The 26,415-nt window shown below is 43.4% G+C and overlaps 1 protein-coding gene across 1 annotated transcript; it reads left to right on the top strand.

Moving 5' to 3' along the window:
• The first annotated feature begins 15,803 nt into the window (after positions 1 to 15,803).
• LOC126175319 (cuticle protein 16.5-like) lies at positions 15,804 to 20,704 on the top strand. Its single transcript, XM_049922028.1, has 2 exons — positions 15,804 to 15,848; positions 20,357 to 20,704. The coding sequence occupies exons 1-2, from the start codon at positions 15,837 to 15,839 to the stop codon at positions 20,606 to 20,608; spliced, it is 264 nt and encodes an 87-aa protein (XP_049777985.1). The 5' UTR covers positions 15,804 to 15,836; the 3' UTR covers positions 20,609 to 20,704.
• The last annotated feature ends 5,711 nt before the right edge of the window (positions 20,705 to 26,415 follow it).

Here is a 26,415-nt window from a genome sequence, read left to right as displayed (position 1 = left end):
ACCCCCCAAAAAAGAGATCATACTGGCATAGCGCCACTACTAGTACAGTTTAACAAGCCAACTAACATATGACTGAATTTTTTAATTGTGGGAAATGTCCGACAGAACCATGTCTCAAAGTCACCTAGCAGCCTCAGTGATCTTAATAGTATAATAACGGAGCTGGTGATCCGCTTCAGCCAGGTTTATTTACGCCTGAGCAATATCCAGTGGAGACAGTAAAGCATCTCAAGGACGCTGCCCCAACCAGCTGGCAGCATACATGTTGGTCACCTTCCACGTTGCTGCCTGTTCTGTATTCCATGTGCACAGCAGGTGCCTTTAGTACCGTTGTCTCAACAGTGTGCTCTGGCAGGTGTTCAACGATTTCAACCCAGCTGACTCCTAGTTATTGGCGTAAATGTATTTTCAGGGACGTATGTTACGTGATAACTATAAAAATATACATAAATATTTTACATAGGTATAATTATGATTATAAAACAGAACTGATTACATAAAAGTGTGTTAGCGTGTATCTCTATTCAGAGTTTGCCAAAGAAACCTTGTAGTTTCGAATGAATTGACAGTATTGTCTTTGACTAAGAACGTAAACTGTGAAGTTATTAAGAATTTTGTAAGTGAAAAATACCATTCAGATTGACAATACAGAAATGAGTCTATGAATGTATGTTGATAACAGCAAAACCAAAAGATCTATGATTCAGTACTTACAGGGTTCGGAATTTCCAAAATAACTGAGGGAAACGGCAATCAAACAATTCTCAAATTACCTGTAGAATCTGTTAGACTGGAAGCATACCGTCTGACTTTTGTAAGAATACCATCCATGTAAACTTGAAGATAGAAAGCCAGATAAATGCGAAAACTACCGCACAATCAGCTTATCATCTCAAGAAAGCAAGGTGCTGACAACAATAATGTACAGAAGAATGGAAAAGAAAAGTGAGGATCTGTTACATGAGGATCATTTCTGTTTTACAAAAGGTAAAAGTACCAGATATGCAGTTTTAACGGTGTATTTGATAATGAAGGTACGGCTTCAGTGCTTCACAGACCTTCTTGACTTAGAAAAAGCTCTGGACATTCTAAAATGTTGCAAACCGTTTGAAATTTTCAGTGAAATAGGAGGCTGTAGGGAGAGACGGGACATATGCAGTATATACAACAACAAAGAGAAAACAACAAGAATGGACGACCAAGAACGAAGTGCTCGGATTAGGGTGTAAGAAAGGGATGCTGTCTTTTACCTCCATTATTCATTATACACATTGAAGAAGCAATGATGGAATAAAAGCAAGGGTCACGAGTGGGATTAAAATTCAAGGTGACAGTATATCTATGATCAGATTCACTGATACATTGCTGTCCTCAGTGAAAGTGTAGAAGAATTACAGGATTTGTTGGACTGACTGAAGAATCTAATGCTTACAGAATATAGACTGAGAGTAAAGTAAAGTAAAAAGAAAGACGCAAGTAATGTGTAGTAGCAGAAATGAGATTATCGACGGACATAACATCAGAAGTGGTGAACACGAAGTAGACGAAATTAAGGAATTCATTTATTTTTGAAGCAAAATAACATATGGTGGACGTAGCATGGAGGACGCAAAAAGAGGACTAGCAAAGCCAGAGTCGGCTTTCCTGGCGGACAGGAATCTACTTGTATCAAACGGAGGCCTTAATCTGAGGAAGAAGTTTCTGAGAATGAACTTTAGGAACAAAGCCATGTGTGAAAGGAAACATGGACTGTGGAAAAACCGGCAGAGAAGGAAAGTGATGCGTTTGAGATGCAGTTCTATAGAAGGATGTTGTAATGTAGGTGGCCTTTTACGACAAGGAATGAGGAGGCTCTCCGCAGAGTTGGCAAGGAAAGAAGTATGTGGGGATATCTGATTACGGGAAGGGAGAAGATGTTAGAACATGGGTTAAGACATCGGGCAATAGGTACCATGGAACTGGAGGTAACCACAGAAAGCAAAATTTGAGGGAGAAGACAGAGTTGGGAATTTATCCAACAAATATTGGAGAACATTATTTATAAATGCTGGAAAGAAGACGTTGGATCTGGAGAGGAAACCGCGTCAAACCAGACAGTTACCCCTTTCTACCCAACCCCCTTATTCCACTTCGCTCTTTATGACCTTAACATTAATGTACGTTCCTACTTTTTGCATCAAGTTTACACTGTTACACTGTTACGCTGTAGAAATATGTACTCGGGCATCTTCATTTCTTCATGCAATTTTTCCGTGAGTGATGGAGTGTAGTCGAAGACAAGGACAATGTGGTGCAGGCTTTTGTCAGCAGTCGCCCAAAATTTCGGCGATGTTCTAGGTCCACATTCGGTTATATACGACGTTATTTCGGTTGACGACCATACAGTGTTTTTATTACGTACTCGGTCATCATCTACGGGTCAGGTGGCCCTGACAGCGAAAGTGGACCTCCAGTCCGTGCGAAGACAGGTGGGCAGCTAGCTTTTAATCTGCAACCGCTGCTCATCTTTCGTATGTAACGGGTGGCGTAACTGACCCACAGCTGCAGTGGTAAATTGGGCCTAAGGAAAGAACCAAAGACGAAAGTTAGATGTCCTTGTTAGAGTATTTGGCTGTTCAAGAAGCATTTCACTGCAAAAACCATCGCGACGTCATTCTGGAAACGCATGCCATCCAGTTGTTTCATTATCCGGCGAAAGAGGAAGAATTCACTTTGGCCACGTCTGGACAATACGGCTGGAGGCTTGGAGAGGAGGGGAATTTCACAGCACAAAGAAGCAGAAGGTGGAAAATGGTACGGGCAGTTGACGTGGAGTGAAAGCTTCCCCTTTGAGAACGCCTGAGACGCTTCGTCTTGACAGTCTCCTGAAACTTCACCGTGAGATTTCGGTGACAATTTGCACATTATGAGCGTAATCTATAAGCACTACACAAAGGCAGTCCCACAAAGCATCAGTACCCTCTTGCCTGATGGTTGGATTTTCGCCGTGTTCCATAGCTTGCTTTTCTCCTTGCTCTCGCGATCGTGGTGATAGATCTGTCACTTGTCCATAACGATTAGGTGGATAAAGCAGTCATCTGCATTGGCCTTACACAGCTGCAACACTTTCCCCTGTTGCGTCGATTCGGTGGTCTCTTTGGCTGGGTGTCAACAGCTGGTGTCACACCTGGTGACCATAGTCGTCATATTGAACACAAAATAGTCGTTGTTGCAAAGTTATTTGATTTGGCCATGTTTAGTCATCATCAGAATACCTAAAAGGGAAAACGAGGTTAATTAAATATCATATAAACATTATGAGAAATGGTTCTTAGCTGCGGCAGTAATTTAATAAAATCGTAACAGTACTCACGTAAAACTGTCAAATGTAATTCACTACGCCGGCTACCAAAGCTCTATGCCAGCCACATACGTATAAAACCGTCTGGATGAAAATACGGTCGTCTATGGGAACGTACACGGAAAATCTCGGGAATCAAACCACAGCCACGTCAGAAACGAGGTCTGACAAACTGATAAAGGAAACCAACCAAGAATTACAGCCTGGCGGTCTAACCGGTAGCGGCACTAGAATTACTAAATGGCGGATGGCCGCTTATAGCTGGGGTAATGAAACAAAAGCACAACAGATGGCGCTAAAATCTTAAGTTACACAAAAAACTAATATGGAACGTATTAACGCATACTTGATAAGAAGGTTTAAATTGGATTAAATATAAAATTAAAATGGACTAAAAATTAAAATTATTGGACAGGTAATATGGACTATCCAAACCACGTGCACCACTATGATGGTTATTATATAGACTAGGTAAACAGTATTGTGGTGAACATCGGTAGTATTAATGTTAGCCAGCAAGTGCGACAGGGATAAAGCACGCAAAAGCAGTAAATCACAAGAAAGCAAATTGCAATAAAACTTTTACAAATCTTAAACCCTTAAAAATTACATATGTGAGTGTGAAGGGCACAATTCTATGACACTGCACTACTAAATGCATGCTCAAAAACTACACATCTATGATGAATATTCATACAGGGCAATAAAAAGCGTAATATTTGAGTGTCTACACTGTTGTCATGAGATTAAGCCACAATTTACATCATATATATAAAAAAAACAATAAATAGAAGGTCCAGAAGCAATTGTTACACACTGAACAGGTCTTAGGTTAGAATACCAGAGTAAAACCATAAATTATATTACTGGAATAACATTGGTAAGTCAGTGGTGGGACCTTATGACAGGTATCATTAATGAACAAAATATCCAGTTCCTGCTACTCAACTAATCATTAAGAAGAGTATCATTATGTTCGTATATGTACATAGCAATTTCCACTTCATCTTACTAGTTCAGCTTTCTTCCATTTTTGGTCGATTGGAGTACTTCTAAATTGCTTAGCGCCGGCGACTGATAGTCACTAAATTTTAGGTACTCTACAAAATGGTGAGTGGTGCTTAACTTGCCTTTTTATATTCGGTAAAAGCTAACGAGATCTAGTCTTTAGCATCCTAAACCTTTGTTCTACACACATCAATAAAAGTTTCATCTCGTTTCCGAGAGTACAGAAAATTGGAATAGAGATCAACATAAACATCAACTCCGCGCTTTTTATTGCTCATGAAAACCACACATTGCATGTTGTATCACCATACAGCGAGACCTTCAGAGGTGGTGGCCCAGATTGCTTTACACACCGGTACCTCTAATACCCAGTAGCACACGCTCTTGCATTGATGCATGCCTGTATTAATCGTGGCATACTGTCCACAAGTTCATCAAGGCATTGTTGGTCCAGATTGTTCCACTCCTCAACGGCGATTCGACGTAGATCCCTCAGAGAGGTTGGTGGGTCACGTCATCCATAAACAGCCCTTTTCAATCTATCCCAGGCATGTTCAATAGGGTTCATGTCTGGAGAATATGCTGGCCACTCCAGTCAAGCGATGTCGTTATCCTGTAGAAAGTCATTCACAAGATGTGCACGGTGGCGGCGCGAATTGTCATCCATCAAGACGAATGCCTCGCCAATATGCTGCCGGTATGATTGCACTATCGGTCGGAGGATGGTATTCACGTACCGTACAGCCGTTACGGTGCCTTCCATGACCACCAGCGGCATACGTCGGCCCCACATAACGCCATCCCAAAACAGCAGGTAGCCTCCACCTTGCTGCAGACGTTGGACAGAGTCTATAAGGCGTTCAGCCTGACCGGGTTGCCGCCAAACACGTCTCCGACGATGGTCTAGTTGAAGGCATATACGACACTCATCGGTGAAGAGAACGTGATGCCTGAGCGGTCCATTCGGCATGTTGTTGGGCCCATCTGTACCATGCTGCATGGTGTTGTGATTGCAAATATGGACCTTGCCATGGGCGTCGGAATTGAAGTTGCCCATTATTTATCCTGTAGCGCACAGTTTGAGTCGTAACACGACGTCCTGTGGCTGCACGAATAGCGTTATTCAGCACAGTGGTGGTGCTGTCAGCGTTCCTCCGAGCCATAATCCGTAGGCAGCGGTCATCCACTGCAGTAGTAGCCCTGGGGCGACCTGAACGAGGCATGTCATCGACAGTTCCTGTTTCTCTGTATCTCCTCCATGTCCGAACAACATCGCTTTGGTTCAGTCCGAGATACTTCCCTTGTTGGGAGCCCTTCCAGGCACAAAGTAACAATGCGGACGCGATATACCGTCTAAGGCATGGCTGGACTACAGACAACACGACCCGTGTACCTCCTTCCTGGTGGAATGACTGGAACTGATCGGTTGTCGGACCCCTTCCTTCTAATAGGCGCTGCTCATGCATGGTTGTTTACATCTTTGGGCGGGTTTAGTGACATTTCTGAAGAATCAAAGGGAATTTCTGAAGAATCAAAGGGACTGTCTGTGATACAATATCCACAGTCAACGTCTATCTTCAGGAGTTCTGGGAACCAGGGTGATGCAAAACTTTTTTTGATGTGTTATATATGATGCATCACATTTCTGTAATTGATCTTATACAAGCGTGAGCCAGCAAGTTGATTGTGAATATGACGGTGCTGTAGGCTGTAGGCTGTAGGCATAGCAAAATTAACATCTTTACATTGTTTTTTGAAAATTTGGCTAACTCGTACGAAAGATTCAATACGAACCGGGTTCTCATGAAATTGGAATTAATAGGCGTTGAAGCGAATGAGATACTGTACTCATTCTGCGAAGTCTTTTCTCCTGTGTAGATTATAAACTATCACTAGTTTGTAACAGTTCAGAACGAAACGTACTTCCGATTAGACTCTTTTTCTATGGATGCTGGATTTAACGCGAACTTCATGTCCCCCCTAACAACGCAGCACAACCACGGTTTTCGTTCTGCCCATAGATCTCCACGTGAGCATCTACATCTACATCATACTCTGCACGCCATATAACGGTGTGTGGTGGAGGGCACTTTTGGTGCCACTAACTGTTTCCCCCTTCCCTGTTCCACTTGCGAATGGCGCGTGGGAAGAATGACTGTCGGTAAGCCTCTGTATTAGCTCTAATATCTCGAATTTTCTCTACTTGAGACGTGTGTATGGGGAAGTAATATATTGTCAGACTATTTTCCGTAAGCGCTTTCTCTAAATTACAGTAGGAATCTTCTCCGTGATGGCAGGCCGGAGTGGCCGTGCGGTTCTAGGCGCTACAGTCTGGAACCGCGCGACCGCTACGGTCGCAGGTTCGAATCCTGCCTCGGACATGGATGTGTGTGATGTCCTTAGGTTAGTTAGGTTTAAGTAGTTCTAAGTTCTAGAGGAGAGATGACCTCAGATGTTAAGTCCCATAGTGCGCAGAGCCTCCCTTCTCCGTGATGCACAACTCTTCTCTTGTAACGTCTGCCACTGGGCTTTTTTGAACATTTCCGCAACGTTTTCGTGCAGGCTAAACGAACTCCCGACTAACCACATTATCATTCCTACCTTGTAAATATCCCAGATTGATGAACAAGACTCAACAATCTGCCGAACAAATACCTTGTAAGCCACGTCTTTTGTGAATGCGCTACATTTCCAGGAAATTCTTCCTACGAATCATAGTCTGGCATCTGCTTTCCCTACTACTCGCCTTATGTGGTCATTTCAGATAAGGTAGATAGTTATTAGGAGATATTTAACGGTTGATCATCAGTAGTGTAGTTACACAGTAGTGGATTTCATTTCCTATGTATGCGCCATACGTCAGATTTACAGTATTTACGTTCTGGGTCTGCAGGTCATTGTGCAAAGCGATACTGTCTTTTGGCATTGATACTTTCATGTCGGCAACCGTTTCATCTGCGAACAGCCTTAAAGAGATACCGACGCTTTCTACTTGATGATTTATATAAATTGTAATCAGTAACGATCCTATTACACTTCCTAGGGGCACTTCGGAAATCTGTGGCAAGTGTGTCCGCCCGTACCACAGTTAGCTGCATTCTAACTAGAGGTGCCATTACATGCTGATGATCTTTGGCAATGCTCAAGAAACAAGATCAGGTAATCACGTGTGCAGCGTGCACTCCACACAAAATGTTGGAACCTGATTGTGACAGTGGTCGAAGGGTAATAGTGTAATGCATTGGTCAGCGAGCCGCCTTCTCTCAACAGCCATCGGGGACCGGTGCCGGCAACACACCTTGGAGATGCCCTTGGCCCTTCTCTCAGCTGCAGTTGTATGACCACAGAGGTATTACAGCGATCGCGGACTCAAATACAAGTTATTGAGGTGAGCAGAAGCTGGCGTTTGGAAATATCAAGGCAGAGAAGACAAAAGGACACGGATAACACAGGATGTAATACTCACCGGACAACGTGCTGCTTGCCGAAAGAGGGAATGACTTCTAGGAGTAGCTTTTTTGGCACTTTTCTTCTGTCTTGAGAATTGCAGGCAGTACGAAATAGTTTCTGAGGATGATTTAAAACTGATTCTCGACACGAAACTAGTCATCAAGTAAATAAAAGGGAAAATTGCAGCTTTGGCTGTTTTTCGTTCCATTGGTTAATTAGGACCGTGAAAAATAATTTCGCTGAAGAGAAGAAGAAAATGAGATGACCACTTCTGGTGGGCTGTCACATCCAGGGAGAGATCTCTGCAGAACATCTGGAAATCATCTTCGAGAGTCAGGCTTCGAGGGTGGAAAAAAAGTCACTTTTGGGGGCCAGACTCCCTAGTAGGGCATGCCGACTATACATACCAGAGCAGGGACGTTGATGACGTTCTGGATGGGACCTGGCTACTGAGGGTCACCGCGGCTGATGCCGAACATCCAACTCCGGCCGCTGACCGAAGGACACGCACCGGTAGCCGAATCACGCCTTCAGCAGAAGATGTGGTTAACCGAATCCAGCGCACATTCCAGCCGCTCCGCAAGAAAAAAAAATGTTCAAATGTGTGTGAAATCTTATGGGACTTAACTGCTAAGGTCATCAGTCCCTAAGCTTACACACTACTTAACCTAAATTATCCTAAGAACAAACACACACACCCATGCCCGAGGGAGGACTCGAATCTCCGCCGGGACCAGCCGCACAGTCCATGACTGCAGCGCCCAAGACCGCTCGGCTAATCCCGCGCGGCATAACTGCAGCATTAAGTGGATTACGTCTGTCAGTAGGGATTCTCCGTTTTGCGTATACGCGTCCACACTTCACTACCTGACCCGCTGCACAGACGGAAATGAGCATTATCGGCTTGCTCTTGCCACCAGTACTTGAAAGTACTAACCAACCTAAAAACATCTATAATTATTAGTCTGCAACTGAACTAAGTAGTGACGTAAAGTTGTTAAGTTCAATGTTCTCACCAACCACTAAAAATATCTTCACCTACACCCCTCACACAGCGTATGTGTACAGCCGTGATGAAAAACGCTTTTATTTGTAAGAATAAATGTTTGTAACAAATCTAATTAATTTTTTATGGCTCATGCTACCAACTCGTTTATTTAGTATGCAAATGTCTCTCTCAATCCCAGTTGAAATACTGTTGTTGTCCTCAGTCCAAAGACTGGTTTGCTGCAGTTCTTCATGCTACTCTATCCTGTGCAGCCCTCTTTATCTCCGAGTAACTATTGAAATCTACATACTTCTGAATCTGTTTGGTGTATTCGTTTTTACCCTCCACTCTTCCCTCAACTACTAAACTGGCGATCTCTTGATGTCTCAGAACGTATCCTACCAACCGATCCCTTCTTCTAGTCAAGTTGTGCCACAATTCCTTTTCTCTCCTATTCAGTACCTCCTCTTTAGTTACATGATCCTCCTATCAATCTTCAGATTTCTTCTGTAACACCACTTTTCGAAAGCTTCTATTATTTCTTGTCTCAACCATTTATCGTCCATGTTTCACTTTCACACGTGACTACACACCATACAAATACTTTCAGAAAAAACTTCTTGACATTTAAATCTAAACTCGATGCTAACTAATTTCTCTTCTTTAGAAACCCTTTCCTACCATAGCCACTCTACATTTCCAGTCCTCTCTATTGCTACCACCATCAGTTGAAACTCACCACTTAAAGTGCCTCATTTTCTAATCTAATTCCCTCAGCATCACCTGATAAGTTTTCAGATAGATTATATAATAGTAAGACAGAGAAGCAAGGTTTTAAATTGTAACACGTTTCCAGGGGCAGATGTGGACTCTGACCACAGTTTATTGGTTATGAACTGTAGACTAAAACTGAAGAAACTGCCAAAGGGTAGCAATTCAAGGAGATGGGACCTGGATGAACTGAAAGGCTGTATAGAGATTCAGAAAGAGCATTAGGGAACGATTGAGAAGAACAGGGAAAAGAGATTCAGTAGAAGAAGAATGGGTAACTTCGAGAGATGAAGTAGTGAAGGCAGCAGAGTATCAAGTAGGTAAAAAGACGAGGGCTAGTAGAAATCCACGGGCAACAGAAGAGATACTGTATTTAACTGACGAAAGAAAAAAATATAAAAATGCAGTAAAAGAAGCAGGCGGAAAGGAATACAAACGTCTCAAAAAAGAGATCGACGGGAAGTGCAAAATGGGTAACAGAGGACAAATGTAAGGATGTCGAGGCATATATCACTAGAGGTAAGACAGATACTGCCTACAGGAAAATTAAAGAGACATTTGGAGGAAAGAGAACCACTTGTATGAATATCAAGAGCTCAGATGGAAAACCAATCCAAAGCAAAGAAGGAAAAGCAGAAAGGTCGATGGAATACGTAGAGGGTCTATACAAGGGCGATGTACTTGAAGGCAATATTATGGAAATTGAAGAGAACGTAGGTGAAGATGAGATGGGACATATGATACAGCGTGAATAATTTGATAGAGCACTGAAAGACCTAGCTCGAGCCGGCCACGGTGGCCGAGCGTTTCTAGGCGCTTCAATCCAGAACCGCATGACTGCAACGGTCGCAGGTTCGAATCCTGCCTCGGGCATGGGTGTGTGTGATGTCCTTAGGTTAGTTAGGTTTAAGTAGTTCTAAGTTCTAGGCGACTGATGACCTCAGATGTTAAGTCCCATAGTGCTCAGAGCCATTTGAACCATTTTTGAACCTAACTCGAAACAAGATCCCGAGAGTAAACAACATTCCATTAGAATTGGTGATAGCCTTGGGAGAGCCAGCCATGACAAAACTCTACCATCAGGTGAGCAAGATGTATGAGCCAGGTGAAATACTCTCAGACTTCAAGAAGAAGATAATAATTCTAAACTCAAAGAAAGCAGGTGTTGACAGGTGTGAAAATTACCGAACTATCAGTAATAAGTTGCGGCTGCAAAATACTAATACCAATTCCTTACAGACGAATGGAAAAACTGGTAGAAGCCGACCTCGGCGAAGATCAGTTTGTATTCCGTAGAAATGTTGGAACACGCGAGGCAATACTGACCCAACGACTTAGAGAAAGCCTTTCACAACGTTGATTCGAATACTCTCTTTCAAATTCTGAAGGTGACAGGGATCAAATACATGGAGCGAAAGGCTATTTACAATTTGTACAGAATCCACATGGTAGTTATAAGAGTCGAGGAGCATGAAAGGGAAGCACTGGTTGAGAAGAGAGAGAGACAGGGTTGTAGGCTAACCCCTATGTTATTCAATCTGTGTATTGACCAAGCAGTAAAGAAAACAAAAGAAAAATTTGGATTATAAATTAAAATCCATGGAGAAGAAATAAAAACTTTGAGGTTAACAGATGACATTGTAATTCTGTCAGAGACAGCAAAGGACATGGAAGAGCAGTTGAACGGAATCGACAGTGTCTTGAAAGGAGGATATAAGATGAACATGAACAAAAGTAAAACGAGGATAATGGAATCTTGTCGAATTAAATCAGGTGATGCTGAGGGAATTAGATTAGAAAATGAGGCACTTTAAGTGGTAGATGAGTTTTAAATGATGGTGGTAGTAATAGAGAGTATTGAAAATGTAGAGTGGCTATGGAAGGAAAGCGTGTATTTCATTGATGACCACACAAGATATTTTGCTATTAACGGCATGACGCAGGATGGTTTTTAACGGTTGTGACAGTGCAGTAAGAACATAGCTATACCGGTCGTTGTAAATAATTTTATTATGGTTTACGACAATCAGATGATCGAAAACGGGAATTAATAAGGATTTGTTTATCAGAAGCTCTTAATAGTGCTGAAGTATGGTTTTCATTGTGATCGTTGCTTATAAAGCTAATGTGTTGCTAATTTCTCTGTAGAATGAAAGGAATGCCATTGGCACACTGAAGTAGAACAGCAATATGAGTTCTTGAGTTTCCACCCGCGGTAAGCGATCAAAATTACGCGACCTTTCCCCCAAGCGCTCCTTGGCCATTGTCTAGTGATATGACTGCTGATGAGCTGCTGGTACGACTCCTTAATTCAACTAGCTGCCGGCTGTGATGTGCTCGCAACATCGTCATACACGGGCACCCGCGCGATCGCTGCATCCCACGCTGCGGTGAGCTGCTTGCCACCGTCTCTATGATAATTATTATCGGTGGTTTATATTTCTATGGGTTCTCTAAATCACAGTCGCAGAAGCCGTTCGTCAGATTTGATCCGGTGATAATTTTTAACGCATACTCAGCTAGAGAGGATTTCTCGGGGTGACATAGGCGACAATACCAGTCACGCTCCTTCCTTATACAAAACATGCCGTTTGTCGAACGTGAGATTTGCCACACTCACAAGGTATCTTGAAGGCCCTAGGTGTTATGAGGCCTACTGCATCTTCAACTGGTCTCAGGAATTGCCAGATTTTTGTCGACGGCCTGAAGATCGACTTGATCTTGTTTCTCTCCAGTAGCCCGCTCATCTTTACCGACACAGGGCCGCGGAAAGGTGAGAAAGCGAGTTTGTTTTCTCGCTCCTCGCTGGTGGTCTTATTTTGATTCTTGTTTGAAATCATTTATTTAATGAATGTTGTAGCCTTTGTTGTTGAAATCTTGCGTAGGTGGCTCAGCTCATGGGGCACCAATGTTTGTAATATAGAGGCTTCTGTGATGAGGGTTGATGGTGTACAAGTGCATATTTGTGAGCGAAGGTTTTCCATAGGCACTGTGGTTATTAGCATATGTTAACCTCGAGAGACATTTTATCTAAAAGAAATTGCAAATGTTCTCGTTAGTGACTTGAAAGGCCAAAAGTTTGACGTATTTCGACTCAATGGTACGATTTGATATTTGTTTTCTTAGTGCTGTGTGGTCAGGCTCTGGATGAAGTTCACAACCTCTGCAGTCATTGCAGTACTCGTACAGTTCCTGTTCTCCTAAAATTACGTGGAACAACAAACTTACATAAGCGCAATTTGTCGGTAGTAGTAGTAGTAGTAGTAGTAGTAGTAGTACTAGTAATAACAGAAGTCGTCACAGCAGGACAGAGTTGCGTAACTAGTGCTACTGGCTAAGAGAACGTAGCAGCGACGATACTACTTCTAGCAACTGACTCCTGACAATCAGTGTGTTGCTATTGTTTACTCGAGTTCACATCTGCATTGTCTCGTCGTTAACTGCACACGTGTGCATTCTCGTATACATAAAAACACACACACACAGAAATTTACAGGGTGATTCAGTTGCCCTACCGATGTCGTTTCGTGCAACCTGCAATGTTATGTCTGGCCTTCAGAAACCACGCACGCCGTTTCCATATTCGCTCTCTCGCTACACTCTAACTATTATTCCTACAGAAAAAATGTCAGGAGCTTTTTGTACAAAACTAAGCTAGATTAAATTTTGTTGTGTGTTAAAAGTTTAACTGGGGGCTACGTTTTTTGAGTTACTCAAGAAAAACGTACAAAACTGACCTTCAAACGCACCGCCATCAATGCCTCACGATCCATGATTTCTATGTTGTGCGCAACACTCTCCCCCTACCACCGTCAAAAACTTGCAACTGGATGAATTATTTCCCACGTTCTACCTTTTATGGTCTTCATTGACTGGCTTTATTACGTCACCGGTTTACTCGAGCACGTACAAATTGTAAAATTATGTAAATTTTACGTAACAGCTTTGTGGATTTTGAGACTATAAAATAAACAATGTAATTGTTGTATTCGTCAGGCCTTCCGACTACGGAACAACAGTTCTTGGAAGGGTTAAGTTTGGATCGAATTGTCAGAGTAATTAGTTATAGCGGAACGTAAGTCCTGTTTCTTTCATTACTCTTACGGGCCGACTATAACTGTTGCGTATAATTAATGCAGACGAAAAAAGGTCGCATACTAGGAACAGTTCGTGTACTTGGTAAAGTTTGTATGGTGATAGGATGGAGTGTCACGAGAAACATACCAGAAGTCCTAGCTGGTGAGAAATGAATGAGGGGGAGGAGGTGTGCTTGAAGGTCACTTTCGTACGTTTTTCTGGAATAAATCGAAAACCGTGGCCTCCAGCTAAAACATAGCCCAGTAAAAAATTTAACCACGCTAAATTTCATACAAAATATTCCTTTCATTTTTTTCTGTAGGATTAATAGTTTGGCGTAGCGAACGAGAGAATATGAATATCACGGAGTGGTTTTTCAAGGCCAGACATAAGATTGCGGTTTGCATAAAATAACATTGGTAGGGGCAGCTGAGTCACCATGCATATTAGTTGATTCCTGTCACACAGAAACGAAAACCCTGTGGTGTCACCGCCAGACACCACACTTGCTAGGTGGTAGCCTTTAAATCGGCCGTGGTCCGCTAGTATACGTCGGACCCGCGTGTTGCCACTATCAGTGATTGCAGACCGAGCGCCGCCACACGGCAGGTCTAGAGAGACTTCCTAGCACTCGCCCCAGTTGTACAGCCGACTTTGCGAGCGATGGTTCACTGACAAAATACGCTCTCATTTGCCGAGACGATAGTTAGCATAGCCTTCAGCTACGTCATTTGCTACGACCTAGCAAGGCGCCATTACCAGTTACTATTGATGCTGTAAAACATGTACCGTCAAGAGCGATGTTCACCATTTATGGATTAAAGTTAAGTATTCCACAGCTACGTCCTTTTTTGCTAGTCTAATTTCCTTGTCCTGTTCCAGACCTCACGCCAGCCTGCGTGAGCTAAAACGCGTGCCTTTCGGCTTCCTCTCAAAACCGGGTTGGCTCTCTTGCCAATCCACAACAAACCCCTTTGGCGCTAAATGAATATACTGTTTCTTACGTTAGATTTCGCTCATTCGTGAGCGTACAGGAGCGTATCAGTACCAACTGACAAAATTGAAAAATTACTTTTACGTTTCTGATATTGATATGCAAATATATACGAAAAGGAGGGAATGTCAGACAAGCTTGAACCTATTTCCTGCGTGATCAGGGGCATTTGAATACTCTTCTTGCGCTCCATACGCAGATGGAACTGGAAGAAACCTTGTCCCTAGATTAACAAAACCTCATAAAATTTACGGTAACAGTTGGTAACAATTCACTGTTATCCCAACTCTAGTATTTTCAGCATAGGGTGTAAAACAGAACATTTTATATTGCTTTGTATGTGACATAGCGTTGGAGACTGAATAATTAACAAGTGCATAAACTGTAAATTGTAACTCAGTTTGAATAGAATATGGATTAGTAAACTTTACTATGGTTTGGTAACAATGTAAAATTTACCCCACTTTAGTGTTCTACGATTATTAGCGATATAATGTGATGTGCCCTCTGCCGTCCATCTCACAGTGACTGCTGGTATTGTTTCCTTGAATATTAAATGCCTGCTATCGTCCCCACATAAGAAATGTCGTCTACTAAATGATTGAGCGTTGGGTTCAAAGGTGATATTATCACGATCCACATCTAAGAAGGTTATTAAAGTTAAAGTAAAAAAGAGGTAAATTAATGCCACATGAATGAATACAACTGAATTATAAGTAATCAGAGGGAATGAATTTCCCCAATTCGTACCAGAAAATTACATCCCAAATTTATCTACTCACATGATGTGCTAGTATCCTTTTTATCGACTGTAGGCTACATCGATGGAGATGATGGGTACGTAAATATGTTTAATAAAGAGAGATCAGTTCTGGGGTGTCTAATAAATGCTACTAGTGGTAGCTGAAGAGGCCAAGTTGCGTTTCACGTGTTAAATATTACATGGGGACATTCTCGAAGGAGCGAGCTGCCGAAACCGTACGCCTGTACGCAACAGCGCAATGGCAGAGCTGTCCGAATTCGGCCGTGCTGTGTCACCTCCCTTCCTCCCTCCCCTGATGGGTGTAACAGGTAATGCATTACGCGCTGCGGTCAGCTGTTGGCAATGAGGCGGGGCCGCTGTGGGAGGCGCTGGCAAGTATAAAAGGCGCTCGCAGGCTGGTCAGAGCACAGTAGCCAGCAGTCGCCGACCACTCCACACCCCAAACATGTACAAGCTGGTGAGTGAACACCTATCTCATTCCTATGCGATTAACAAATGCAGGTACACAAAAATGTTAAGGGGACCTGAAGTAGAGCACTTACCATATTTTCGACTCTGACTATAGAGCTGATGAAGAACTATTTCCATAGTCAGATTTTCACTCTGCAGCGGAGTGTGCGCTGATATGAAACTTCATGGCAGCTTGAAACTGTGTACCGGACCAACACTCGAACTCGGGTTCGCAGGAGAGCTTCTGTAAAGTTTGGAAGGTAGGAGACGAGATACTGGCAGAAGTAAAGCTGTGAGGACGGGACGCGAGTCGTGCTTGGGTAGCTAAGTTGGTAGAGCACTTGCCCGCGAAAGGCAAAGGTCCCGAGTTCGAGTCTCGGTCCGGCACACAGTTTTAATCTGCCAGGAAGTTTCAACTATTTCCATGTTGATAAAAGTACCTTACCGTTCTCAGTGAACAGCAGTTCGCCTTTGGCTTTGCAGCCAGAGATAATTTGTTACATTAAAGGATAGCAGTATATTTTTCCGCCAGTAAATGGTCGAGATATTTTCATTTTTTTAAAAATTAACCAAGGATAGTACACTCCTGGAAATTGAAATAAGAACACCTTGAATTAATTGTCCCAGGAAGGGGAAACTTTATTGACACATTCCTGGGGTCAGATACATCACATGATCACACTGACAGAACCACAGGCACATAGACACAGGCAACAGTGCATGCACAATGTCGGCACTAGTACAGTGTATATCCACCTTTCGCAGCAATGCAGGCTGCTATTCTCCCATGGAGACGATCGTAGAGATGCTGGATGTAGTCCTGTGGAACGGCTTGCCATGCCATTTCCACCTGGCGCCTCAGTTGGACCAGCGTTCGTGCTGGACGTGCAGACCGCGTGAGACGACGCTTCATCCAGTCCCAAACATGCTCAATGGGGGACAGATCCGGAGATCTTGCTGGCCAGGGTAGTTGACTTACACCTTCTAGAGCATGTGGGTGGCACGGGATACATGCGGACGTGCATTGTCCTGTTGGAACAGCAAGTTCCCTTGCCGGTCTAGGAATGGTAGAACGATGGGTTCGATGACGGTTTGGATGTACCGTGCACTATTCAGTGTCCCCTCGACGATCACCAGTGGTGTACGGCCAGTGTAGGAGATCGCTCCCCACACCATGATGCCGGGTGTTGGCCCTGTGTGCCTCGGTCGTATGCAGTCCTGATTGTGGCGCTCACCTGCACGGCGCAAAACACGCATACGACCATCATTGGCACCGAGGCAGAAGCGACTCTCATCGCTGAAGACGACACGTCTCCATTCGTCCCTCCATTCACGCCTGTCGCGACACCACTGGAGGCGGGCTGCACGATGTTGGGGCGTGAGCGGAAGACGGCCTAACGGTGTGCGGGACCGTAGCCCAGCTTCATGGAGACGGTTGCGAATGGTCCTCGCCGATACCCCAGGAGCAACAGTGTCCCTAATTTGCTGGGAAGTGGCGGTGCGGTCCCCTACGGCACTGCGTAGGATCCTACGGTCTTGGCGTGCATCCGTGCGTCGCTGCGGTCCGGTCCCAGGTCGACGGGCACGTGCACCTTCCGCCGACCACTGGCGACAACATCGATGTACTGTGGAGACCTCACGCCCCACGTGTTTAGCAATTCGGCGGTACGTCCACCCGGCCTCCCGCATGCCCACTATACGCCCTCACTCAAAGTCCGTCAACTGCACATACGGTTCACGTCCACGCTGTCGCGGCATGCTACTAGTGTTAAAGACTGCGATGGAGCTCCGTATGCCACGGCAAACTGGCTGACACTGACGGCGGCGGTGCACAAATGCTGCGCAGCTAGCGCCATTCGACGGCCAACACCGCGGTTCCTGGTGTGTCCGCTGTGCCGTGCGTGTGATCATTGCTTGTACAGCCCTCTCGCAGTGTCCGGAGCAAGTATGGTGGGTCTGACACACCGGTGTCAATGTGTTCTTTTTTCCAATTCCAGGAGTGTATGTTAGTATGTTTGAGGTGATGCAAGAAGTCCAATGTCTCATTTTTGAATCCTCGAAACGGTGCAATTTATTCACGTGTTAAGTAGAACTAACTATCTGAGGTAAAAGTTTTCTCCTAAATTTACGCCGAGCATTCATCTTGTCAGACTACAAAGTGGAGCTAATGGGTTCGACTTCACGTGCTTGCAAGAGTTATTCCTCGATGTAACGGCTGAAATTGCATATACGCACAACATTGAAGGATTACTGAAGACTACTTGAACAAGAAGTGTTGTCCCCTCTTTGTAAAATTTCATTTCAACGGCAGAGGCAGCGCTGTACTAACCATATGCGTCACTATTACGTCACTGTCAGCTCAAAAATCCTTGGGCTACTCATTGAAGTCATTAAACGCTTTTATTTCCCTTTATAGCCATACAATACTTCACTTTTTACAATTGCTATTTCGAATTATTGCTCTTCACCTACAGATAAGAGTGTCAGATATAAATGAGCACACAGGCCTTAGTAAAGCGTATAGTCCAAACATCATGTCAGTTAGGTTACATTAAAGTTAATTCCAGAATGGATATTTCGCTGGGCAGCTCAAGTGTTTCCTGTTTTGAATCTTCCTGACAGATTAAAATCGAGCTTTTTCCTCTTAATAACCACATTCATATCGACTAAGCTAACCAGGTACGACACAGGACACACCTATATTGGTTCAGTTCTGCCAATACCGGCCTGTTCCTTTCCTAATTCTCCAGCATAACTACGGGAATTAGAATTTTCGAAAGAAAGGATATCGTAAGAACTTAGTCACATCTATGAGACTGTTTTTGAATTAATCCTTTAGTCTGAAGAGGAGAGCAGATTGTTAAAACTTGCATTTCGCTGAATGAGCTTTTACGATTCAGACTTCCAGACGCCTCGAAGGTTTCCTTAACATCTTCAATTTAAATTCTGTGTGCGCATCACCTTTGGGCGAGGAAACCAGTGTTGAGAATGTTTCCTTAGTTTTCATAGAACATTCTGTTGAAACTTGGGAACATCCGACATACAACTAGCATCAATACTATTTCGAAAACAGCGCCTGTCGCTTACAAGGCTAAACAGAACTCAACCTTTGTGATAGTAGATCAGTGTACTCTTAAGGAAGAATACTTTGCCGGATAAAATACTCTTATTTCAAGGAACGGATAGGGCGAGTAATTTGGAGGTGAAACCCGAAGAATTTGGACTGAAATCGTCATGTTCGTCGAGCCTGATACTAGTGTCAGATTGGCGCAATATTAAGGTGACGACGTGGTGGTTCGCCAAACTATTTTTCCAATGAGACACGAACACCCAGCTCTAGGCCGTGAGAACTTCAATCGATAGAAGTGTGTGTGTAAAAAAAAAAAAAAAAAAAGCGAGAGAGGAAGAGAAAGAGAGAGAGAAGCTACACAAGAATTTTAACTACAGATTGCCCTGCAGTGATATTTACAGGTAACATACTACAAGAGTTAATTACACAGAGTGAAACTGGTACTGTTATCGCTGTTATTGACAGTGGAATGACGTAGTGAATCACACCTCTCACACACTGCTGACACTCTGAAAAATTGAGAGATAGACCGACGCTCCTTATGCGCCTTAATGTGAGGCGAGGGCAACAGTGCAGGTTCACGAGGAGCAGTTGTATGCTCTTTAGTCGTACTAAAGATATGTGAACACTTTGCAGGTGTTGACCAAAAATGGATGTGGAAGTATGGCGTCAATGGTAACGCAACGGTGGGTGACTAATCGATTCATCCGCGGAGGGTACGCGTAATTACACACAATTAATAGCTGGATTAGTATCGTCACTCTCAGTCAGCAGTTGATGGGTCATATAATTACTTGAACAATTATTGAGGTTACTGTGTATTGTTATGGTGCGACAGTTTCATTTGGAAACCAAAACAGTAATGACGCACTCAGCGTGGGAGTGGGACTAAATTTAACTGCTTGCCACTAGCGATTTATAGGATGTCAGTTAATTAAAGACCCAATAAGCGAAATAAAGGGTATGAATTATTATGTTTTCAAAGCAACATTTTAACTTAAATTTGAAGAACATTAGTATTCGTAAAGAAAAGGCTTGTTTTCGTTCTAGACAAAATGGTTAGGTGTCATAGGATTAACCATGATTTCTCCTTATCCAGTAGTAACAAATAAAATGTATCAGCAAAATACAGTGGGAGGGAAGGTTAGAAAGGCCTTCAGATTTCGCATAGTACTGAGCAAGTGAGAGGACGTTTGCCAAGAAGAAGGCAAGAAGTACTTTGTTTCTTACTTTGTGAACTCTTTCTTTGCACTTCGGATCCAGATAGGTAGAAATCAGAAGACTACAAGCAAACATTGTGTTCACACAGCCCGTCACCGCTTTTACTTTCAAAAAACTGCTTTTATTTTGCAGTAAGCGCTGTTCCTTCTGTATTACTATAAGAACCAATAGCCGACTGGAAGTGAAGACCTTCTTATGTAAACACGTGCTCTTCGACACAGCAGATCGTCCTCGCCGCCGTGCTGGCCGTCGCCGCCGCCGCCCCCGGATTCCTGGGCGCGCCTGCTGTCGCCTACACCGCCCCCGCGGTGGCCGCCGCCCCCGTGGCCTACGCCGCCCCCGCTGTCGTCAAGGCCGCCGTCGCCGCCCCCGCTGTGGCCTACGCCGCTCCCGCTGTAGCCTACGCCGCCCCCGCCTACCACGCCCCAGTAGCCTACGCTGCAGCTCCCGCTGTCGTCAAGACGCACTACTTCTAGATTACGCACTTCATAAAAAGCCAAATATTTATTTAAGCGGCATCTCGGTGCTATATGCACAAAAATGAGAAAAATAAAATGATATATCATGAGAAACTACTGTCTTTTTTATTTACCCTCCCCTCTAAAATGTTCCCATTATTCCAGTATTATGTTACTCTAAACTAAACTCACCTCCAGAAGAGTTAAGGTATTCACAGCCTCTCAGCAGTTTCTCAATAAACAAAATCAGTGTACCATTCCGACCATAACTTTATTAATCTCAGTTTCAAGGCCACATGTTATGTAGTGCAATGCAAGATCTAATGATTGGAATATGTTTTGTTCGTTTAGCACATCATTCTGAGAATAAAAAAATCTGAAAGAAGTTTTGTATGTATCAGATAAATAATAAATAACAATAATTTGTAAGAAGTTAGTTGTTTTAAGGGCAGATGAAAATGAAGTTTTTGCCAGTTCCAAGGACAGGTAAGTGATTTCAGAATTCTGTAATGTGTAAACTACTGCATTTAGTTTGGTAAACAGAAAAGCAAGTTTTAACTATACAATGCGAGGGTTGCCCAGAAAGTGAGCACCATATTTTTTTCCTTCAAGAATTCCTTATTGAACATAGTGAGTATTACACACACGAAAGAATGGTGGTGTTTTATCTAAACACCCTACTTTCCCACGTAATCTCCATCCCGTTCTATGGTCTTCCTCCAGCACGAAACAAGGTCGTGTATGCCCTGTCGGTATCAATCCTTGTCCTGATGGTGGAGCATGTGCGTCACTGTGTGAATCACCTCCTCATCGTCCTCAAAATGTCTTCCACGAATGGCATCCTTTAATGGCGTATAACAACATCAGCTGCAAATCATGGAACTCCACTGAACCGCCTTCTGATGAACCCACCGACAGTGTCTGGCGACTAACTGTACTTCTGTCGTCAGCAGATGCCGCAAAGACTTTTCACAAGCGTTTGTGAATATTCCCCACAGTCTCTTTCTCTGCAGTGAAAAATTCAATGACGTCACGTTGCTTGTAACGTACATCACCTACAGAATCCAATTTGAAACTGTCCTGCAGCTACGCTTTCTGTCGAAAGTGACGGAAACTTGGCGCGCTCACTCAGGAGACTTCAAACAATACACACGTAACCTTTCGCATTCGTAGCATTGTTTTCGGCTGAGAAAAAAATGCGGTCATCATTTTCTGGGCAACTCTCGTATTAACAGAGCTTTTTCTGTTCCTTCAGGGTGAAATGAACGTATATAATACGATAATCAATCAAGCCACCGCTCGACCTAAGATGCACCTAACGTTGTTTACAAAATTTGACAAATATGTGCGGCTAGAGACGCATTTAGTGCGCTCAGAGCTCTTCCATACTAGCTAACGTACCAAAGCGATGTTTTACCTCAGTGCTTCCAAAAGCTTCAAACTCGGCAATAACGTTACTAATTCAATGTTCTTCAGTTTGACCCTTCGTTAACCCTAGGATTTTTAAGTGTTGGTTATTACTTCTTTCGCTTTTGACAATGTTCCTTACTGTAAGAAAATGCCGAGTACACCGTCGTTTGGAGTCCACCTTAAACTGCAGTTAGCCCTATAACTGGCTGCGTGAGTCAGTTCAAAAGTTAGAGAAAGAAACTGACATATAATCTCCAGTAGAATCATCCCTAGTGAAGCGTATAGTCTTGAAAGAAACTTTCCGGTTATTGGTAGTTTAATAACGCTGCTGTCACTCAAGCTGCCGAAAGCAATTCTTGTGGATTTTCTATGACAGATGCCAAATTTACCTATAAATATTATTATGACTTATACATGGCCATTTGACTCCCTCCGAAAACCACCATGAACAGACACTTCAGAAAAGCACATCAAAAATAGTTTTGCATCACCCCGATTCCCAGAACTCCTGAAGCTAGACGTTGACTGTGGGTACTGGATCACAGACACAGTCCCTTTTAATGCTCAGAGTTATCACTAACCCCCCCCCCCCCCCAAGATGTAAACAACCATGCATGAGTAGCGCCTATGAGACGGAGGTGGTCCAACAGCCGATCAGTTCCACTTATTCCACCAGGAAGCACGTATACTGCTCTTCTTGCCTGTAGTTCAACCATGTCTACACGGTCAATACTGCGGTTCGATCGCGTCCGCATTGTTACTTTGTACCAGGAAGGGCTTTGAGCAAGGGAAGTATCCACCCGTCTCGGAGTGAAGCAAAACGATGTTGTTCGAACATGGAGGAGGTACAGAGAGATAGGAACTGTGGATGACATGCCTCGCTCAGGCCGCCCAACGGCTACTGCTGCTGTGGATGACAGCTGCCTATGGATTATCGCTCTGAGGAACCCTGACAGCAGAACCACCATGTTGAATAACGCTTTTCGTGTAGCCACAGGACGTCGTCTTACGCCTCAAACCGTGAGCAATGGGCTGCATGATGCGCAACTTTATTCCCGACGTCCACGACGAGGTCCATCTTTGCAACCACAACACCATGCAGCGCGGTGCAGATGGGCCCAACAACATGCCGAATGGACCGCTCAGGATTCTCATCATGTTCTCTTCAGTTATGAGTGTCGCATATGCCTTCAACCAAACAATCGTCTAAGACGGTTTGGAGTCAACCTAGTCAGACGGAACGCGTTAGACACACAGTCCAGTGAGTGCAGCAAGGTGGAAGTTCCCTGATGTTTTCGGATGGAATTACGTGGGGCCGACGCACGCCGCTGGGGTCATGGAAGGCGCCGTAATGGCTGTACGATACGTGAATGCCATCCTCCGACCGATAGTGTAGCCATAACGGATGCATATTGGCGAGGCATTCCTATTCATGGACGACAATTCGCGACCTCATCGTGCGCAACTTGTGAATGACTTCCTTCAGGATAACGACATCGCTCGACTGGAGTGGCCAGCATGTTCTCCAGACATGAACCGTATCGAACATGCCTCGGATAGAACGGAAAGGGTTGTTTATAGACAGCGTGACCCACCAACCACTCTGGGCGATCTACGCCGAATTGCCGTTGGAGTGGGACAATGTGGACCAATAGGGCCTTGATGACCTTGTGCATAGTATGCCACGAGGAATTCAGACATGCATCAATACAAGAGAATGTGATAGTGGGTATTAGAGGTACAGGTGCCTACAACAATCTGGACCATCACCTCTGACGGTCTCGTTGTATGGTGGTACAACATACAGTGTGTGGTTCCCATGAGCAACAGAAAGGACGGAAGTAATGTTTATATTGATATCTATTCCAATTTTCTGTATAGGTTCCGGAACTCTCGGAACCGTAGTGATGTAAAACTTTTTTTGATGTGTGTATTTTTATAACGTTCAATCATTGTGCATGACCATATAGAGAATGTTGTAACGAATGGGATTATAAAGGATAATGAAACAAACTAATAATTCCAATAAAAATACATACACAAATCAGTGGTTTTGATGGTGCGACGTATTGTAAATGAGTACATGAACGCATTATAACAGATCCAATCAGCAGGTATTCAGTTCAGGACAATAACGTAACGATAGGTGCTGTACACGGCCACCGTTCAAAATAGTCAGGCATTTTTCAAATTTATTCCCAGCGATCCAAAAGGGTTCCCGGAGTCCATTGTCACTATCGGCATTGCTAAAATACACCAAAGCCTTTAATTCCCCCCTCTCCACCCCTTCCCCGACACACACACTCACTCACACACACACACACACACACACACGCACAATCAAACGCAAATAAAAAGTCCGACAGGTTGAAGTTGAAGCTGGGGAGGCCGTGTTATACGTGAGACACGACCGATCCACTTGTTGTCGAAAGTCAAGTACTAAAGAAGACCAGCGCGTTTCGTTACACGCTCGTTTAGCAAGCACGACAGAGTCACAAAGATGTTCAACGAACTCGAGTGACTGCCACTGCAAGAGAGGCGTTTGGTGCGGTTTACTATTAAAGTTACGAGTGCGTGGCTTCCGAAGAGTCAACAAATACATTACTTTCTCCGACGTACATCTAGAGAAAAGACCATGAAGATAAAAGTAGACAGATTCCAGCAATCACTTTTCGTGCGAACTATACGCTACTGGAGCAGCTAGGGGAAATGACAATGGTACACAAAGTACTTTCCACCAAACACCGCAAGGTGACTTGTGGGGTATACATGTACATGCAAATGTGGTTTCACCGATACTTGGGTTTCCTGAATGATGATACAACCAATCGAGGATAGTTATGACATCGGAATTTGTTTGTCACTTGCTGTTTTTTTTAAATAAGTGTAGTCTTAGCCGTAGACTCACATACCTCCGGGAATAGCTCTGACAGTCCTGGTTTTTTAATGCTGTCCGGGTAATATCCGGGACTGAAAAAATGTCCGGGGTTTGAGGATTTTATGACTGCGAGGATCTTTTTTAATATTCTCTTACAGCTGTGCCTCGAGCATTCGACCGTGAAGCAAGTACAAACGTTCGTGGGAATGGCTACCAGTTCGGCCTCAACATTTTCCTTAGTCATTTGACAACACAGCAAAGACAATATGTTTACGTTGTTTTCGTGTGTAAAGTAACTTATATACATGTTTTGCATCATTTTATCTCTATGAGCTTTATGTCTCAACTACTAGCACTGGGCAAAAGGTGGTGCGTCTTTAATGTTAACGGGCAAGAGGAAACTTTTTTTAAAATTGTGTAATAGAAAGAATAATAAAGGTGTGTATTGCATATTGGATACCGGAGAATTTTCTGTTGCACATAATGGAAAAGGTAACACTAGAGACCACGAGAAAAAGGCTAAACACTGAAGAAATATTAATGCTACTGCTTCACCAAACATAAGAGAAGTCCTTAATCTGAAATTTGGAGCAACAGTGAAATGGAGTGTGCTGCCAAAGAGACAGCTTTTAAGATGGCAAAAGACTGATATTTCATGTTGCAACATTTCGGAAATGCTTGACTTTACAGAGTCTTTGTTGGGTATCTGCATCAGATGGGAAAGTTTTTACAACTATTATGAACGCCTGGTTTGTTTAACAGCTATTAAATGTTAAAATTAGTTCAGAACTTTCTCGTTGTGAATTTTATAATGTAAGTAAAAAAATAAACCATTTCTTGATCAAAATCATGCCTTCCGAAAAATGCAACTGAATAAAGAAAGTTTAATATTTCAATATACTGTTAAGACCTTTAAGTAATTTTAGAAATACACCATGGGTTGGACACAAAAAGTATAGTCATATGTCTTGGGTTGGATGCAAGAAAAATACACTAATAATCATTGTAAATGAAATTTCGCGAATTTATTTGTCTAGGTAAAAAATTAGCACTGAAAAATGACAGGTTAATGAAACCACGAGATAGACCATCCCAAATGTGAAGTGCTGGTACATTAATAACGTGTGTAACCGCCAGAATGTTGAATGCAATCACACAAACGTGCATGCATTGTGCTTTACAAGTGCCGAATATCAGTTTTTGGATAGAGTTCCAAGCTTTCTGCACTTTGTCGGTCAATACAAGGACAGTTAGTATTGTTTTTCGGATGATGTCCCATATGTACTCGATTGGAGACAAGAAATGGTTATGGAGCAGGTCAAGGCAGCATGTCGACAGTGTTAGATTACAACAGCGGCATGTGACGAGCGTTATTCTAATGAAAAACACTGCTGGAATGCTGTTCATCAATGGCACCACAACAGGTCGAATCACCAGATTGGCGTGCGATAACCACGAGAGTGGTTCAGCTATCGTATGCAATAGCTCTCCAGACCATAACCCTAGGTGTAGGTCCAGTGTGTCTCGCATGCAGACA

This window comes from Schistocerca cancellata, chromosome 3, assembly GCF_023864275.1.
Source record: "Schistocerca cancellata isolate TAMUIC-IGC-003103 chromosome 3, iqSchCanc2.1, whole genome shotgun sequence".
Taxonomy (NCBI): domain Eukaryota; kingdom Metazoa; phylum Arthropoda; class Insecta; order Orthoptera; family Acrididae; genus Schistocerca; species Schistocerca cancellata.
Note: the sequence above shows the minus strand (reverse complement) of the source record. Positions and strands in the feature narration are given on the sequence as shown.